General features: G+C 45.6%; 1 protein-coding gene across 3 annotated transcripts in view; it reads right to left on the bottom strand.

Moving 5' to 3' along the window:
• Positions 1-17,177, bottom strand: part of Pdk (pyruvate dehydrogenase kinase) — a 381,689-nt gene that overhangs the window by 73,291 nt on the left and 291,221 nt on the right. The window contains exon 1 of one of the 3 annotated variants that reach the window (XM_084606831.1): positions 9,637-9,661. The exons of the other annotated variants lie outside the window; for them this stretch is intronic. Within the exon in view, the coding sequence (XP_084462957.1) occupies positions 9,637-9,649 (13 nt within the window). The 5' untranslated portion in view covers positions 9,650-9,661. Of the gene's footprint in view, positions 1-9,636; positions 9,662-17,177 lie in introns of those variants that run through there. 3 annotated transcript variants of the gene reach the window in all.

Here is a 17,177-nt window from a genome sequence, read left to right as displayed (position 1 = left end):
CACTTTTGTTGACTTCCGTTTTGCAACCTCTAAAACATATTTTTAACAGCCAACTGTTAATTGAGAGGAAGGGCACTAACACTTCTTTCAAACTCCGTCCTTGAAGGTGTTCATCTTCATTTTTCATTTCACCGAGAGCTTTTACCAGCTTTGCCACCTTGTCCTTCGTACGACAAACAGCTCGAGACATAGAAGTCTGTTTCTTAATTTTTTCTTCTTCTTGACAGGGTGTTCTGAGTTAACTTTCGCAAGTATTTGCAGGCTATAGGCAACCTGCAATGGAGTTTGCTGAGACATGTGGCGCCACCTGGCGGCCGACGGGATCTAATACTGAGTTGGCGCAGAAGCTGACGCCGTATATGTTGCGGCCGCTGTGTTCCTTCTGCGTTCGCGTTTTGTTATCCCATTGAGTGTGATTTACTCATTTAGTGACTTCAGTGGTCTCATGCGATGCTTCGACTACTACGGATGTGAACAAGAATGAAAATAAGCGCAAGGACGGAGAGAAAGACTGCCACAATCACGAAGGAAACCTAAGCGTACCGCTTGCTGGGAGAACGTGGGGAGAATGATGAGAGAAGGAGATATTGGCTGCGAGAGAGTAATGTAATTGTAATTCGTTTTGTTATGGGGCCATTGGTGTACAGACGCCAAGAAGCTAAAATAAGACGATTGCCCGTGAGCGGAAGAAACGGTTTAAACTTCTGACTCGGGGAGTCGCACGCTGGTTGGGGCACACTTCTCAGTACGCGCTCCGCGCTGTAAAATTTGGCGTGTACTGGTATATGCTGTGCAAGATCGAGTGACATACGTCCAGAAAAGCAACAAAGCCGCGCAGCCGCAGCATCGTATTCCAGCCGCATTTCAACGGAGGCGAAATAAAAAAAAAATGTTCGTGGATCTGTGAACCGGATTTCTAATGCGGTGTCTATTCGGAACCACAAAGCCAAAATATCTTCAAAACTTCCAATTACAGATTCAAATAAGCATATTTATCTGTAAATTATTTCTTAAGGTGCTGAAAAAGTCGAAGTGGCGGAGTGTAGAGGCCCGCGATAATGTGTACACTGAGAATGGAACTTCGTTCTATCGTTCCGCGCCAAATATTTCTTTCACCGACTGCTCAAGCTACTCAAGAGTCTCTTGTCCCAGAGGATAGACTATTTCATCATTAGTAGCAACAGTAAAAAATTCTAACTCTTAACGACCTCCTTTACAAAAGCTTTGCCGTTGAGTGCCAGCATTACCCGCCGGCTTTCCCCAAGATTGAGGTACGGAGGTACAAAACGCATGCCAGTTGTTGTTGTTGTTAAGAGCTTTATTTTTTCAACGGTGTAGGAGGCCCCTTACTCCCCGGCCCCTGCACGCACAGTTTTCGTTGATGACGCACGCTACAACCGCACAGTGCTTGCAATCGCCACATCCGTAGCGGGTACCGCATCATGCCTCCTGTAACTTCCGCGGCACTGTCGAAAGGTGCACCACGAACAAAAGTGTTCGTCATGGTATTAAACTGTAAAGCAAAACCGTGAGGAAATTATTATGCTGCTGTAATCAAACAGCAAGAACAAAAAAAAATAAAAAACGGCGATCAATCTCTTCTCAGGTTCTCTCTGCACTTTCAATGTTTGGGTATGAGGTGTGAACGCAATAGGTAAATGAAAAGCTACGTTTACAACATTTTTCATTCATTTAATTATTTCTTAATTCATCATCCCATACCCGACTGATGTCCTGAGAGAATAAATTTCGTTAAAAAAAAATTCCGTCTACTCACGCGAAATTCAAAGCTGTGCGCGCGGGTGTTCCGTCGCGAGCGGCGCGCACTTCGCGGTGACGTCGACACCGTTCACGTTTTAAACATGAGCATTCTCGAACAGGCGGTGTCCTTTCGTCAGTATTGGTTTTCGGAAGTAGCTCTGAAGAGATTTGATTGCCTTAAAACCGCAAAAAATGAGAGACGAGATGCTTCCAGCCGTACAACGCGAACGCAACCCGACCGCGCCGGCCTACTCAGAATACTCGGCGCCGCCGTTGGCGGCGCTGAACGCTGCGCTCCACTAGCGCCGCCTGGCCACTGCAGGTTGCCTATATGCATGTTGCATCAGAAATAATGGTACAGTGCGTCGCAAATTAAGCAACGCCCATTCTAGGTGGGAAAGGTCTTGGTAATAGGCTTCAATCCGCTGCCAGGACACAAGCTGAGTTTCGCAATGTCCTAATTACCTCTTCTGTCGACTTTACAGCTATCTCCTTGACTTTGTTTCCTGGAATGCACACAGCAGCATTCATGGCAGCTTCACCACTGCGATGGAACAGAACTCGCCGATGGCAATTGCCTCCGGAGATTCGTCCTCGCTTGAGTGGCACTATGCGAATGTTCCTTGTTCAACATCAAAAAGATCAACATTTGTCCCCAGTGGCGGTGGCATGCAGCTTTCTGCATTCCTGGAGCAGGCTCACGTCACACGATCCACCACCGCTGTATTCTTCAGCTGGCTCCACTGATGCTTCAGGATCAGTGCACTTTTTTTCTTTCTCTGCAGGTCTCCCTGCTGACTGTTTTTGCTCGTACAAGTTGCGCTCCTTTCTCTTGAGAGGCAGGGGTTTCAACAAGTATTTTGGAGTGTCAGGGGAGTGTCAGCGTTGAGATGGCATCCTTCGTGAGTTGCGTATCCCGTGGAATCTCAATTACCTTTACCTGTCTTAAAACTTCGCTCAATAAAGCAGGGTTTGAAGTGTCGCTCACAAACGTCGACACTAGCTTATTCGTGTTACAGTAATGTGAGGGCAACCCCGATCCGGATCATCCGATATTTATATATACCGATATTTATATCAACGTCCAGGATTTCCTGTCTGCAACTCACAAAATAATGAGGAAGATATTCACCACTTGTGGGTTTGCCCGCCACTGAAGCCGACAGTATCGGCACCTGACGGCAGTGGGCCTTTCACCGAGCAACCCATCTTCGTACATTGCTTGCACGCAAGGGTCTTATCATCGTTCTCTCTTGAATTTTATTAGAACACAGCCAGTCTATTCTCTTTCATTTATTACGCCTTTTAATTTTCGTTTTGCATATTCCTTTATGCCCTAGCTGAGACAATAAACAATGTTATTGCCTTTGCAGCCGCGCTTGATGTTGCGCTCCCACTCTTGCCTCTTCCCTGCGTCTTTCGGTGTCCTGAAGAGAGAACATTTCACCTTGCACGAGCGCTACCCGGTCTTGCACCCGGGCAAGAAACACGTGCTCTCACGCTTACCCCGTTTTCTGGACATAACGCGATCACATATACATAAAAAAAGGCACACTTGCACACATGCTAGCTAATTTGCGCGCATTCCGGCTCGCGAGCGAAAAAAAGTGCGCGTGGTGCACGAGATCAGCGCGGCGCAGATTCGCACTACGGCACAACCGCCACAGCACCACGTACACAACGCGACCACGCTCCGAATGCGTACAACGCCCCCTGCGCTTTCATCCGGGAAGCGGCCAACCGGTTCCATAGGGAACCCCGCTCGGACGGCAGACTAGCAAATACTTCTAGGGACTCTACCGTCGCCTTGCGCGGTGGCAGTTACGGCCATGACTCCGCTCCTCTCGTCAAGTCATGAGATGCCGCCTGCAGTCAAAGCGCTTAGGCAGGCTGCAAAGAGGATGAGCACTGCCCCGATGTTGAAATTCGATGCGTTTGAAGTATTCGACCTTCGGATGAATACGTAATTAGTGATGTACAGACAAAAAGCCATTTCTTTACGGACCACCGGACTGTATTTATAGGTTTGAATAAAAGATGAAACGAGAAACATGTGTGCATTGTCATTCTGTCTCTGTGTGTTTAGTTAGCTATGTAAAACCATAGCTAAACATAGTACAGCGCTACCATAGCCATAACAGCAAACATAACCGGAGCATCACCATGGTGAATATAGCACAGCCAAGCATCACCACAAGCGGTACAATAATAGTACCACGTATTGCTTCGCAATCACCAGGCTTAACCAAGAAGCCACAGCCAAATTTATTATACATTCATTTGCAAACTCACTTTGAATCCAGCAGCTTACCCCACTTCAACCTGAAAATTGTTGCAGGATTCCCTCGAGAACCTGCTCTCGGTGGTTCGGCTGAGAAAACCTGTGCCCAGTGCGTATTACATGAAATGAGCTCTGAGGCTTGTTAGCTTCAGCCAAATTTTTTAATTTTTTTTGCCTCACGAACAACGAGCTACAATCTTGACGACCACGAATACTTAATAAATCTTCTCTCCCAGGCAAAGAGAGAACAGAAGTTGAAGCTGATGAGGCAATGGCACATAAATTGCGTTCATTGAAGAAGTCCACAATAGAGTGCAGCATCTACACTACATAGGAGGATTCATTTTGAAAATAACCTTGCCGTCTATCAGCTGCCAGTAATGCAAGGATGCGCTGCTGGGATATATGCTATTGATGAACATGCCTTTCTGACTGCTCTGAAGGAACACGTGTCAGAAGGTGACAACCTAATTTATCCCAGTAGTGACGTGATGCACAGGATCAAATTGCATAGGTTGTTTTGCATTGGCACTACATGTTGAAGAAAAGAACGGTCTTTTCAAACATGGCTTCAACCAACCCTGAAATATTTTTGAATCGCGAATAAGCAACTTTCACTGTTACAAGCACCATCGCTCCTTCCTTGATTTCATCTTATAACCTCTGAGCGCAGCACTTGGTTAGTACTTCCTCTTACAAACGCTGTCTTCAGTGTACATTGAAATATTAGATTCTCGTTAGTTTGACTTATCAATGCCGGCAATATGTCGATTCCATTCGATTATAAACTGATGTATTTTGACTGCGGCTAATAACCGTCCTCTTCGCTTAACAAATATTCGGCGGTTCCACTGGGTGCGAATTGGCCGACTACACACGTAATAAAAAAATAAAGGGACTCTTAAGTTACGCCATAAAGGGTATGATGGAAGAGCATTTCACACACACGGACGATACTGTTTCACTTTAATTTTTTTTTATATTTTATGCACCGATACTCAGCATCAGCTAACATGGCGTTTCCATTCCGAATAGTTTGACACCTTTAAGCACATGTTTCATTTTTTTCTTCAAATATTGAATTGATGAAATACACTCAAAATTTTCTTAATTAGCATTATCGCCCCGCCGCGGTGGTTCAGTGGTAAGACGCCTGACTACTGTGCCGGAGTACCCTGGTTCGAACCCGACCTCGGCGGTTGCGTTTCGATGGAGGCGAAATGGAGTGGCGTCCGTGTGCTGTGCGATGTCAGTGCACGTTAAAGAACCCCAGGTGGTCAAAATTTCCGGAGTCCTCCACTACGGCGTCTCTCATAGCCTAAGTCGCTTTGGGACGTTAAACCACACAAATCAAACCAAACTAATTAGCATTATCAAGCATTGGCTTTTCATTCTGAGCCTTTTGACACCTTTGAAATTCCCTTTTCACTTTTTTTTTTCGTTTTCCTCATTGATCAGTTAATTATAGTGATTTTCTAAACTCGACATCGCCTATCACACACCAACAATCATCAATCAATAGGGACATAAATTACTCGGACATGAGATTTTACGCAGCCCCAATTGTTTCCGACACGCGGGTCAAACAGTCTACGCCAACGGCATTTTGACCGAAATAGCTGTATATGCCATCGATAAATACTTGGATATGTTTTGTTTTCAGCGTACAATGAATGCATGCATGGTACAGGTACTGCAATATTTGAATCATTTACGTGTGGCGAAAACACAAAGAAAAGAAACACAACTGTTTCACAGTTTTCTGCCCGGTTGGACTCAAACGCAACTGAGCCAAGGAAGCTATTTCCGCTGAGAGTTCATTTATCACGTGTGGCGAACGCGCTGGTTTTTATTTCTTAGGACAAAATACGTAAATAACATGAATCTTTTTCGTTCTCTGAAACCATGCCATTCTATTAATGCGGTTGAAAATAAATGTCAACAAGGAAATTGGAGTGCTGTTTATTACACTAGGGAATGACTGAATGAAATCTACCTGTTTGTTATATTGTCATTAATAATTCATTGTGATCCTGCAGCAAAGCTCTTAGTGCGCCGCTCTATGCTCTTTTTGTAATCTAGCACCCCAGTTCGCATGTGCGAGAAGAAACGACTGTCCAAATCTATAGATATTTGTACGGTAGACCGTTACAAGCCTAATCTGTTGATACTTCGTTAGAAAAAAAAAAAAAAACATGAATTGCAGTTTTGTTTGCTTTCGTCGCGAAGACGACCATGTTTTTGAAGCGGCAATTGCGCAAAGCACGTTGGCGCACGCGCCACCCCCTTGAAGTGGGCCTGGCAATGGCGGCCGCCGTAGCAGACGACGCTACGGCGGCCGCAACCCCGCGCGCAGTAAAGTCATTTGATCTCAGTGATTTCAGCGCGCAGCTAGTTCGCTATGGCTGCGGAGCTGCTTACAAGGAACAACGGCGACAATGAAAAACGCAGAAACGGGCACCAAAGAGCTGCGCTCCAAAAGAAAAGCAGAACTAAGGGGCTTGGACGCTTTTTGTGAGCAGGGTTGTTGTATTCCCCTTTATTATTTGATTCCCTTAGCATTGAACGTTGAAATATCGTCATAAACAGCGGTGCGATAAATCTAGCTGAGGGGCAATTTCCTGGAAATTTTGACGAATTATGCTATCTTCGCTGACATTTTCCCTTCATAAAAGCAGTGGAGGGCTCCCCGACTGTGGGTGTGCCTCCAGAGGTTAAGCTGGCGTAGCCGGTATAGCGGGCGATGCTACCACCGTCTATCAAGAGCTTGCAGGAGATCAACAGCACCTAACATACCTTTAAGCTCTCTGGGATAACTGTCTTGTTATGGCTTCAGTGGGGCGTGCAGCACGGGTTCAAAGCCTCATGCATCAACTTAAAAAAATTGAGAGAGCTTCGGCTTAAATTCTAATAATGTAATAATGCAATGTTGCACATGTTTTGCCCTCCTCTTACCTAGCTTTGTGTTGCTGGCTGAAAGGCGATACATATTTGTTACCTATTAAAAGTGTGATTTTACGGATTGGCTGCGTGACTGCAGCTCTATACTAGCTGTGGGACTTGGCGTTGCCTTGGAGTCCACGCTTAAGTGCTGGAGGCGATTTCACTTTTTAGGTCTAAGTTGCTAGTCCTACTCAAGTTGAGGACGCTCTGCCGCGTTGGTGTAATTGTTAAGATGCCTGACTACTGTGCCGGAGTACCCACGTTCGATCCCGACCGCCGGCAGCTGCGCTTCGATGGAGACGAAACGGAGTGGCGTCCGTGTGTTGTGCGATGTTCTGTATGTGTTGTGCGATGTTCTGTCCGTGTATTGTGCGATGTGTTTTGTTCTTTATTTTTGCTTTCTAATTGATTTTTTTTTTCCAAGATGGGTGCTAGAAGTATTCCATGCTATCGGTAGCTCACCGTGTACCGGCTACCGTTAGCAGCGTACCGACAGCACGCGCGCAAACAGTGAGCACGCCTTGACTGGTCGTGATGCGGCAGTCGTGCGCGCAGCTGACTGACATCTACTGCCACCCGATATATACTAAAGGCGATGTGAACATGGGCATTGACGGGTGCAGGGGGCATTGACGGTTCGCTAAAGGTGGCTATAACACGGTACACGGAAAACTAAAGATGCCTATTAGGTTTGATTTCATAAGGCATATGGCATAGCTCTTAATTTGCTCGTATACACTGCATCATAGCGACTACTTCCGAAATTCTAATAACAATAACATGCAGCCAAGTCACATTCACCATGAGACAAAAGTCTGTTCCATTGATCGGTCTGGATGACAATTACTTAGAATTACTGACCTCTGTACCATACATCGCAGTAATACAGAAATTTGAGCTAGTTGGTACATGATTGCAAATTACGAGCGCTGCGACGGAGAACAACAACGAGAGAGTTGTTGTTGTTGTTCTCCGTCGCAGCGCTCGTAATTTGCAATCTGGTACCATACATCACGTTACACAATAATTTCCTTTCTTGTAACACTCAACATTGTCCTAGGTCTAATTTTATTCTTTTTGTTACAATTTAAGATTCATTCTGATGTTGATACACCAGTCTGGAAACACCAGTCACTGATTGTCGTTGACGTGAACATCGTGGAAAAGTATGCATCGATCAACTTCTATCATTGTAGGAACTGTGAAAGGAATCATAGCATTCCTTCGGACACCCAGAGTATAAAAGAAACTTAAAGACAGAAGTGTAACGGCTGCGACAAGTCAAGCAGCGCGATAAGAGAAACAAAAATAAATGTTGGATGGGCAATATAGATGAAATAACTTTGGGTATGGCCCATTCCAGCTAAGGGCAACCACAAATAAGTCATTATTGGCGAAGCTTGGGCCCTGCCAGCCTCTGACATTAGCATCCGTTACATTGTTTTGTGCAGTAAATGTGAATGGTGTCGCCAAGAATCCCGTGGAAGGAAGCAAGAACAGGGTTGGGGTACATAATACTGCAGGCCAAGAGCCGAGGAAACCGTGGGCGGGCGGCGTAACATGCCAGGCGTTGCTGCGTTCCCACTTTCGCGTTTCTACTTCAGCGAAAACACAAAGAAAAGAAACACAACTGTTTCACAGTTTTCTGCCCGGTTGGATTCAAACGCAACTGAGCCAAGGAAGCTATTTCCTGTGAGAGTTCATTTATCAAAACCCGGCACTTCAGAGCCAGCTGCTCTACTTCGGCGTTCCTAGAGAGAATTAAAATAAAATGTAGCGGTCTGTGTTGCGTGGGCTGGGCGACGAGAAGGCAGGACTAGCCTCCCGACAGCTTTCTTTGTTTCTTTCACTGCGGCTGATCGCAGGCTGTTCGCGTATATGGTTTGTGTTTGGTTTGGTGCAAACCAAGGCAAGAAAATGTAACACGGAGACTGCAACTGAAATTCGAGTTTTTTTTCCCCAAAAAATTCGCTGTTCATCTCTGTTTATGAAGAGCAGCCACATGACATCGGAGCACAAAGGTGATTTTGGAAATGTTTCTGATATTGTTCTCACTTCAAACCGGCGATGAGGAACGCAGTAATGGAGGATACTCGAATAATTTTCTGCATCTTTAGCTACCTTCAACGCCAGAGCGGCGGGAAGGCGTGGAGAACATGAAGTAGGATTAAAGAGTGATGTCGGTACACTGTCGGTACCCTGCGGCTGTCTCAACACAGCAGCACACTTTGGAACATTGTTCCGGGGCGGCAAGCCAATGAACACAGAGAACATAGAGATGACCGATGATCGTGAAATGATTTTAATGAATCGCGGCGGGTCTAGCGCGAGCACTCCTGTCCGCGTCTTCTTCCTCGTCAGTAACATTACCCGGGGCCACCGAGCGATCATACCGATCGTGGACGAGAAAGATTGTCGACGTCGATGAGATCCATGGTCTGACTGGATGGTTGAATATAGAGGAGGAAGAAGGGAAGAAGACAACGGCTTGCCGCCACGATTCCCTACTTAATACCATGGATTATCAATATTTATGACACAATTGAAATACCCGTTTATGCAAAATCAGGCAGTGTGAAATAACAATGACGCTGTTGCGGTGCAGAATTCTGGGCTTGAATTTATGCAGATGTGGGTGGACATCAACAAACCTATGTGCATCATGCGGAGAAGTAGAATATTTTTTCCTCTCATGCCGGCGATCCACACTTCAGAACACCTCCGTATTCGCTGATGACATTGCCTTGGTAAGTAACTCTGGGGGCGAATCGCAGAGAATCATTGATGACCTAGAAAGGAAAAGCAGAACAGTAGGCCAATAAACCAATATGCAGAAGACAATATTCCCCAGTCTAAGACAGGAACAGTAGTTTACAACAGGTAGTGAAGCATTGGAAGTGGTAGGCGAATATGTCTACTTAGGACAGGATGTAACCGCAGATTCGAATCACAAAGAGAAATAACAATATTGGAGAATAAGATTGAGATGGAGAGCATTTGTTTGGCGAGTGCTCACAGATTATGACTAGCGCCTTACAGGTATCACTGAAAAAGAAAGTATATAACAGTTGCGTCTTAGTTACGTACCAGATTACAAATTGGATTCCAAGGGGAGGAAAACGTAGCAGGGGGCGGCCAAAAGTTAGGTGGGCGGATGGGGTTGAGAAGTTTGCAGGTATCAAGCGTATGTAGCTAGCACATGTTGGGGTTAACTGGAGTAGTATAGGAGAAGCGTTCGCTCTGCAGAGGGTGTAGTTTGGCTGATGATGATTTAGCAGAATTAGTTGTCGCCCCTTGACCATGCTTTTCTTCTTCTTAGCTTTTTCAGTTTATAATTTATTTGCATAAACAGATACCAAAATTACGAGCTCAGAAACTAACCACGTTTCCTGACAGTACGTATACAGCCAACACATGTGCACATCCGGGTGGCAGGAAGCGGATAACGGCTTACTGCAAATTCATATACAATTGCCGCCGACAGTTTGTAATTTCAGCAAAGAAATGAAATGAGAGATAGGACTACATTCACGAAAATGCTCAGAATGTGTTCTAAATCAAGTATAAATTACGACGCTATAGAGAAAGCGCGCATATTTGAAAATTAAAAATAAAAACAGTGATGAATGCCCATAGGCTCTGCTTTAAGGGCATGGCACGACATCATTATTGGATCCCGCCTGCCGGCTCTTATTATACATCCTTGTTCACATACTTCGATCACAACCCCTCTGAATTTTTCGGGGCAATCACGAAATTTTTAAAATGTTGCTAAATTTTACTATTTCTTTGCATCCTTGATAATTTTTTTGCTTAGGAGCACTGTGGCTACCAGCGAGAAGTCAGCATTTCTGCCACACGGTATACTTGAAGCTGCACTATTAGTGGAGGTGGAAACGGTATGAACGCAACAGCCACATTCGAAGCAGCGTGTGTACGTTTGGGCTTTTACACGATCAAGATGTCATCAATAATTGGGACGGTGGTAGCACACGGCTGTGCTTACGAGAGTATGTGCTTATTGGAAGATGTCCACGGTAGTGTGTGCAAGACGGATTGACATTTGACCAACGTTGTGTAAAGGAATGTACCATGTGTGATAGTGCTCTTTATATAAAGCTGCCCTTACTCAATTAAGCCTCTATTCATAATCATCATAGTTTTATTTTGTGTCTTCTTGCCCTTATTTACTACTGCATGCGCTAGCTGTTCCTGACATCATTCAGTGGGATGAGTGGATGGTTAAGAAGTATAGAATAGAGTCGGGCAAAATTAATGGTAGCATAGCGGCCCCATGTTCAATGTTCATGAAGTGCCTGCCGTCCCCCAAGTGAGCGCTCAAGGTGAGTTCAATGGTCCCGATAAAACATCACACCGAAAGATGCTTTCCACCTGTTCGTACAGTTAGAAACATATGTTCATAATAAAATCAGTATCTTGATAGCAAGAATTACAAGAGCAGCATTCCTAGTTAAAATTTAGGTGATGGTTACTGGCAAAGTTGCAAAGGTTTGTTTTACGTGAATGCAGCACGAAAGTCGCTGGGTCCTGCTTGTCTGTAGCATTAAATACAAACAAATTGTTTTCTAGTTATTTTTTTTTTCGTTTGCCAATAACACAAGATACTTCTTCGTCAGAATTACTGATTTCAGAGTCTCTTCAATGCCCGCCGGCATTGCCTAACCCTTCGTTAACATACCGCTCGTTTTCAAACACCCGGCATCGATTATTTCCTTGATTTCGCCCACTTCTTTGCACCCTCAAGAACATATGCTCTGTGCATCACATAAGGTTGCACTTTGCCGACGAAAACGTGCCAGTTGATGGTGCGATTTCGAAACAAGCGTGATTATTTCCGGACTAACCTGACGTGGAGTCCTCCGTAACTCTGCTGGCTGGTACTCACTGGAACCCCAAAAATGTACTACTTCCTTTTTTCATGAAAACTTCGACAATAGCGTCTGAAAGCATCGGTGAGGCCTGCACGCCAAGGAGGAATTGGTACATTTCTGACTGCAATGTGCATTCTCTTTACAAAGACAGGACCCATATTTGGAGCAATCACGGATAAACAGTTGATGCGCGACCTTGAAGTTTTAAACATTCGCGCTTGCCGACAGTTCTCAACACGACCGCCAGATGGCAGCGCATGGTCATTAACTATGTTGCAGCATTTCTCTCTCTTTCTCTCTTACGTTTCCTTTTTTCAGGACTAAAGCCACAAAGGGCGCATATTTTTTTGTCCGGTGACTTTCACGCGCAATTGCTTACACCAAATGCTATTGGAATGATGATGATGATGATGATGATGATGTGAGCGCAAGTTTGTCGTCTGCAGTGCGGATAATAGGATGAATGCGGCGAACAGAAATCCATAAAAATGAAATCTTTTTCTTTATAGGCCGTAATAAAAAATGAGGCTGTGAAATTGTGCTTATTTCTTCCAAAAGAGGTGGTGATCACAGTTAACGGCCCACAGCCATCCAATGGTCATGCGCCTGTGCATTTTACTGCACCATTCAAGGAATAAGCACCTTGAAGTTTGGCTCAAATGACGGACTTGTCGTTCGTAGCATCGTTGCCGGTAAAGTTCGCCCGCTGTTCGGACTTTACTGCGTTTCATTGGTGAGAACAGTACCTAATAATTAACTTATTTATTTATTTGAATTGACTGTTCAGTAAATAATTCACTAATACTTGGTGCCGTCGGTGGAGCGACTACCGGCAGAATTATCGCAAAGGTAACTCCATTAGTAGCTATTGGCGGATCGAATCGAGTACAATTCAGTTCATGGTTTATGAGGTTTAACGTCCCAATGCAACTCAAGGTATAAAGGCAGTCATATTGAAGTGCTAAGGAGTAATTTAGACAATCCGGGGTTCTTTACTTTGCACTGACATTGGACAGCACATGGGCGCCTTACGTCTCGTTTCCATCGAAACGTGGCCTCCGCGACCGTGTTCGAATCCTACTCCTCCAGCTCAGTAGTCGAGTGCCCTTCCCACTGAGCACCCGCGGCTGGCCCGAACATAGAGTAGGTGCAAATAACTTAAATAATTGGATTGTAAAACTGTTATTTCGTCCTTCAGAGCAGGTTGAAGAATAAAGCTGCTTTTAGAGGCAGAAATACGGGGAATCCAGTTTGTTACCCTAATCGACCATCGTTTATCCTCTCTTCGCACCACATTTCCTGCCCATGCCCATTTCTTCTCCTTGATTTCCACTAGAATGTCAGTAACTTGAGTTATTTCTCTGACCCACTCTGCACGCTGTCTATCTCTTAATGGGAAGGGAAGCGTAGCAGGGCGCGGCAGAAAATTAGGTGGGCGGATGAGGTAAGGACGTTCGCAGGGGTTAAGTGAATGCAGCTAGCACAGAACCCGGTTAATTTGAAAAATACGGGAGAGGCCTTCGCCCTGCAGTGAATATAGTCAGGCTGCTGTTGCTGATGATGAATATGGGGAAGGGAGGGGAGAGGAGGGGAGGTGCAAATGTCGCGAGCCGCGCTTGGATTCGGGAAGGACCGCATATTGGTCACCTCTTCAATGGACACCACATCCGAGGCCTAACCGGAAAACCATCTTGCACACACTACCATGGACATCTTCCAATAAGCACATACTCTCGTAAGCACAGCCGTGTGCTACCACCTTCCCAATTAATGATGACATCTTGATCGTGTAAAAGCCCAAACGTACACACGCTGCTTCGAATGTGGCCATTGCGTTCATACCGGTTCCACTTCTACTGACACTAGTGCCTGCTCCACCAAATCAAGGGTAGCCACTGTAAATCCATAATACGGCTGGCGAGGACTCCTGAGCCGTGCTGTTAACATCAACAAACTCGCTCCAGCTATAGCGTGATAATGCATACGCTATTCCGCACAGCGACGCCAATAGTCTTTTTTTTTTAAAGCTCATGTAATCAGTAAAGAACGCAAGGACTAAATATTTGAGTAGTTGCGTAGCCATGAAAGCCACCGTGTATAGGTTTCACGGTTTATTTGGATAGCGCATCTATGAACGACTAATTCAGTTTCATTAAGTGCTCTTCTAGTTTATAAACAGCAAGAAATGAACGTTTAATTTGATTCAGTTCAGATTGTGAAAGAGGACACACAAAAAAAAATTTAGGGGACGTTCAAGCTTCGCCTTTAGATGCGAAGCGTCTTTAATTCCGCCTTTTCATTCCATGAATATTTTAGTAGTTCTTTGGAAAAATAAGAAAAATGGTTTAAAAGAGAGGAAAGGCTCCGTATCTGTCACAGTTCTTCTCAGACACTTGAACCGCGATGTAATGAAAAGGAGGAAAGTGGGACTGAAAGAAGAAAGTGAGAAAGCAGTTCCGTTATGGAGAGCCCACACATCGTACAGCCCACAGACGCCTTCGCGTTTTGTCTCCATCGTAATGAGGCCGCCGCGGTTAGGTTCGAACCCGGGTACTCCGGTTCAGTAGCCAAGCGTCTTACCCACTGAGCCACCGTGTTTTTTTGTGTGTTATTGCATTAAATTCAGAAAGGCTACAGGCTGGCCAATTTCTCACATGCGAGTCCTTGTTGTTGTTGCAAGTGTAGGAAGAAGGAAAAGAAACTGCACGGGCCTGCTACTGGCTCTAGCTGAGCCACCTGCGCTGCCTCTTGCGGACAAGAGAAAAAAAAAAAACTGATTATTTATAGGAAGGGAAAGGCGCGGTAACTGTCTCACTTGATTTCTGTGGACACCGCAACCGCGCCGTAAGGGAAGGGAGGAAGATGGGAGTGAAAGTGGAAAGGGAGGAAGAGGAGCCGTAGTGGAGGGCTACGGAGTAATTTCGACCACCTGGGGATCTTTAACGTGCGCTGACATCGCACAGCACACGACGCCTCTTCGTTTCGCCTCCATCGAAACGCAGCCGCCGAAGTCGGGTTCGAACCCGGGTACTCCGGCACAGTAGTCGGGCGTCTTACCACTGCACCACCCCGGCGGGGCTGTGGACAAGAGAAAATAGAAAATAAGGAAAGAAAAAAGAGAGAGAGAAAGGTGTGCGTCGTAATGGCTATCGTCCGCCACCGAAGCGGTGGCGGGTGCAATGACGGCCTACAACAGATGCAACCACCAGTGGTAGGCTAGCCCGCAACTCAAATGGCGGGGACGTACCTACCTGTCCCAGCCCCGTAGGGTTAAGAACAGCCGGGTTACATGGAACACCTCCAATTATAAAACGCTCAAATTGATCGCTTTTTCTAGTACATTGACAAACTCAGGTATACATGACTGAGTTTACAAAACATCGATTATCTGGAGCACAGAATACCCAAAAAACTCTCGGATAGGTTTGATATAAATATCAACGTGGCGAACAGCCATTCGGCGTTTCCACAGCCTATGCAAGCGTGGGTGGAAGGGTTTGGTTTGGTTTGTGGGGTTTAATGTCCCAAAGCGACTCAGGCTATGAGAGACGCCGTAATTGAGGACTCCGGAAATTTCGACCACCTGGGGTTCTTTAACGTGCACTGACATCGCACAGCACACGGGCGCCTTGCTTTTCGCCTCCAGGGAAAAGCGGCCGCCGAGGCCGGGATTCGATCCCGCGCCTTTGGGAACATATGTTATGGTGAGGATACCAAAAAAAAAATATATAATAAATTGTCGAGCGCCGCAACCACTGCGCCTCCCCGGCGGGGTGTATTTTAAAGCAAAAGCTTCACTACGCTATGTAAAACCAAGGTCGCCGTGCGGAGCCGTAGCCGTTACCACGCAAGCGCCGTAACCATAGCGCCGTTCCACAGGTGTTCTGATTGATTGATTTATAGGAAGGGAAAGGCAATTAGAGAGTTAGGAGGTGTGTGTGTGTGGGGGGGGGGGGGGGAGGGTGTATAGCTTCGTCTTCACAGTTCTTCAAGCTGTTTCTCGTTGATTGCCATGCTGCCGATCTGCGCGCTGTAAGTCGACCTCTCTCACCCCACTCAAGTAGCCGCTCTCATGCCATAGGTGGCCACGGAATGTTCTATTGCGGTGCTTGATAGAATCTGATCTGCTGGGGTGGGCATGCGTAATAATGCGTAATTTTGTTTCTTCGTGAAAACGATGCACTTCCACACAAGATGTGTTAGGCCTGCTGTACACTGTTCCTGACAATGGGTGCATATGTTGTGTTTGAGTGTTTCGTGTCTGCCGAGAAACCACTTGCCAAGTATGTGTGGTGTTTAGGCTGGGTTTGTTATTAAATTATTGAGACATAACTCCTGTGGTCGAGTGAGCCTTTTCGTGTTGTCAAAAATCGGTGCTGGTGTTGTTTCATATAACCTAAGCCTGCTGTCGTGCTTTATTTTGGTGCGTATATTGCCACCTAGCGTTGCCAGGTGGCGCATGACTGAGGTGTGAAAGGAGGACAAAGTGTCGCTTGCACGTTTGCGTCTGTGCTGCTGTGTTGTTGTGTCTGGGCTACCCCCTGCTATCATTGGTATCCTTAGTCACCGTGTACGTGACAATATAGCGCATCATCGCTCTGCCAGGGGAGCCTTTAGGTAGCATTGTTTGGTCAGGATTTAAGTCTATCGGGTTAGGCATGAAGTTGGGGTGTGGTGCTCGCGGCGGCCGCGTGCTCGGCTGCGTTTGCCCGTCCTTGCCAGTATGTCCCGGTGTCCTTATAATTTGAATGTCCTTTCCAACTTCTCGCATTCGCTTCAGCCTCTTTCTGATGTCGTTGGCCACTGCGTCTTCTGTAGTTGGTGCCGTCAGCTCTGCAATCTCTGAGTATTTGATATCCATTGAAATTATCTCTAGTGGCTGCAGCTCTCGTAATGGTGTTTATGGCTCCCCATATGGCAAGCAACACGGCGTGTAAAATTGTTCCTCCAAGTAGGTGGCACGTGCGCTATCCGCTGTGTTTGGGCGCTGGCACACAAACCATGCCACACTCCCATTTTTAATTGCAGTGTCAGTGTTGCTTTCTACTGTGTTCAGCGGTCTTGTGAGGGCCGTTCTGTTTTAAAAGGTGCCTAGCCAACACGTTGCGCCTACTAATAGGTCCTTGTGGCCTTAGTGCGATTACCGGCGCCTTCCACGTTTCAGTTTGGTTTCCGGAAATTAATAATAATAATAATAATAATAATAATAATAATAATAATAATAATAATAATAATAATAATAATAATAATAATAATAATAATAATAATAATAATAATAATAATAATAATAATAATAATAA

This window comes from Amblyomma maculatum, chromosome 6, assembly GCF_055883805.1.
Source record: "Amblyomma maculatum isolate TAMU_Amacu chromosome 6, ASM5588380v1, whole genome shotgun sequence".
Classification (NCBI taxonomy): domain Eukaryota; kingdom Metazoa; phylum Arthropoda; class Arachnida; order Ixodida; family Ixodidae; genus Amblyomma; species Amblyomma maculatum.
Note: the sequence above shows the minus strand (reverse complement) of the source record. Positions and strands in the feature narration are given on the sequence as shown.